The 2,500-nt window shown below is 45.0% G+C and overlaps 1 protein-coding gene across 5 annotated transcripts in view; it reads left to right on the top strand.

The window, feature by feature from the left end:
- The window catches only part of phactr4a (phosphatase and actin regulator 4a), a 71,346-nt gene that overhangs the window by 56,432 nt on the left and 12,414 nt on the right, over positions 1 to 2,500 (top strand). For 3 of the 5 annotated variants that reach the window (XM_063185792.1, XM_063185791.1, XM_063185790.1), the window contains one exon: positions 1,838 to 1,972. The exons of the other annotated variants lie outside the window; for them this stretch is intronic. In XM_063185792.1, coding sequence (XP_063041862.1) covers positions 1,838 to 1,972 — 135 coding nt within the window. The remainder of the gene's footprint in view (positions 1 to 1,837; positions 1,973 to 2,500) is intronic. 5 annotated transcript variants of the gene reach the window in all.

Here is a 2,500-nt window from a genome sequence, read left to right as displayed (position 1 = left end):
GTTAGACGCCTGTTTGGCCCCTTTGGATATTGAAGTTGCTTTTTTATGAGGGCACTTTGGTTGTAATGTGTGTTCTAAGTTTTGCTGTTCGGGGGGGGAGTCCATGTTCAGAAGGCATCGGAACAACCTGAACATGGAATGCCAAGAAGTGTTTAAAATGAAAACCTACCTGAGAGCCCCATGTGTGTCAACCCAAGTATTTATTTAGCAACATGACTAAGCACAACCACAGAAAATATCGTACTAAGACTAGCCGAAGTGATGTAGTCAGTCCACGTCCACTGCAAAGTTAGCATTCATGATTGTAGATAGCCAAAGGAACTTGAGGGTAGAATTTTGTTTTAGGTATTCTTACCCTCACCAGAGAGGAAGACTTGGCTATCTCTGCCCTCACCAAATTTATTCAGATAAAGATAGCCCGGAGTTACTTGGCTCTCTCTCTCACACACACACACGCACACACACAATCATTCTGCTCAGTATTCTGAAAACCGACTCGGCACACCCAAATATCCATCTAAGGATGGCCAAATGCCTTGGCACACATACACGAAGACATTGCTCTTAAGGAAATCCCAATGGCATTTATACCCCATGGAGTGATGCGGTTGCCCTATCCCTGGAGTGGACCTCTGCCATCGGACTAAATTTATCCTGCCAAATGCTGACTTACCGCTCTCACCCCAAAGGTTTACTACTAATCATAGCCAGATGGGAAGCCTCATGAGCGGGTGAATAATGCACCAGCTCTCCCTAACTCTGGACTTGGCACGGGAGATGTTGGATGAGCAAGAAGACTGTACATAAGGAGTTTCTTCCTAATTCAATATGGTCATGGCTCTAAATTAACTTGGTTTGGCTGATGGAAAAGAAAACTTTCTAGCTACTTTGACTTGCAGTGAGTGATGTTTGGCTAGTAACATTTAATATCTACTAGCCAAATTTGCTAGTGATGAAAGAAGTTCACTTATACCCCTGAGTATGACATAAGGTTCTAAGCTGCCATCATATGGGTGCCATGCCCCTTTAGGAAACCAGCGGCGGTTCAGAATGAAAACAAAGGGTAACACTTTACTTGACGCCGGTGTCATAAGCATCTCATTTCAGTGTTAAAATAGTGTCATGACACTGTCACAGATAAGTCATAAACATAATGTCCCTGTCTTAAACATTGCATGACTGTTGGCCTTAAGTGACACTATGAATCTTAAATGACACTATTATGACACTGTAATCACATGCTTATGACACCGGCGTGAAGTAAAGTGTTACCAAAGAAAGTCACGCCCATTTAGGAAACTAGACCTCATCTCACTTTGCTGCCTTGGTGACGCCTGTTATGATTGGTCTTGTTTACCATATTGAAAATGTTTGTTGTTGAAGTGTGTATTGATGTGAACAAACATATTTAATGTATTGATTTATTTGATTGTTGGTTTTGCAAATGTCAAGTGAAGTATATTGAAATAGTAAAGGGTCACCGCTCATCTGTTGAGAAGCTCTTGCACAAAATGGCTTTGCTGGTCAGACCGAAAGCTTGCAGTTCAGGGGTGGATTTCTCGAAACCAAAGTTTCTTACTACATTAGCTACTTTGTTGTTTTCAGTGCATTTTCCCATTGGCAACTGCTGAAGTTGCTAACAGGCTAACAACTTCTCTTTTGAGAAATGCATCCCAGTAAAGCTATTTTGCGCAAGATCTGAAGTGTGCGGATTTTCTACTTTTGAATTGAAATGTATTTTGTATTGGCCATGAAATAGCCACAGCTACTTAACTTGCAACAAACAAACAAACAAACAAACCCCCTTGGTCTTACCCTCCCACCTCCCCCCTCCCAGCCGCCACCCTGAACCGCCGGCCCAACGTGCGGCCTCCGTTCTGCTGGACCAGCTGGCGCCGCCAGGGTGAGGGCGGGGTCTACCTCTCCCTGCCCGCCTACCTGTGCCGACGCGCCACGCCCACAAACTCCCCAGGTATCCCCCCCACTGCGACGGGGCGGTCCGGTCGGATGTGCTATAATTTACACACGGGACGGGGGCGGGGGGGGGCTTTGCAACCACCACTGACCAATGCCACCGCGAGGCCATTTAATCTCCATGACATGAAACTAACAAAACAAAACGCTCGAGTTAATCTTGAGCTGTAATTTCCATTTTAATTTAAAACTGAAGCATTTTAATTTAAAACTTGGTGCATGGTGATGTGTGAACATCAATGGAAAGTATGCAAGTGTCAGTATGAGAATGAGAGTTATGTGCTTCTAATCTGTGTGCTGTGACTTGCGTCCTCACACATACACTTGGTCGTCATCTGCAGTGTGACTGATGGTCATGAAGCAGCACCCGTAACCTCTCTCACCATATGACTGCCTGTCCCATCATCCACCCATCGAATGCAGAGTGTGTGTGAGGAATCTCCCTCCCTCTTTGTTGCATGGTCAATGTCATGCGGTAACAGCATGGCATGGCATGGCGTGCTCTCTCTCTCTCTCTCTCTCTCTC

The sequence above is a fragment of the Engraulis encrasicolus genome, chromosome 20, assembly GCF_034702125.1.
Source record: "Engraulis encrasicolus isolate BLACKSEA-1 chromosome 20, IST_EnEncr_1.0, whole genome shotgun sequence".
NCBI lineage: Eukaryota > Metazoa > Chordata > Actinopteri > Clupeiformes > Engraulidae > Engraulis > Engraulis encrasicolus.
This window is presented reverse-complemented; position numbering and strand designations above follow the sequence as displayed.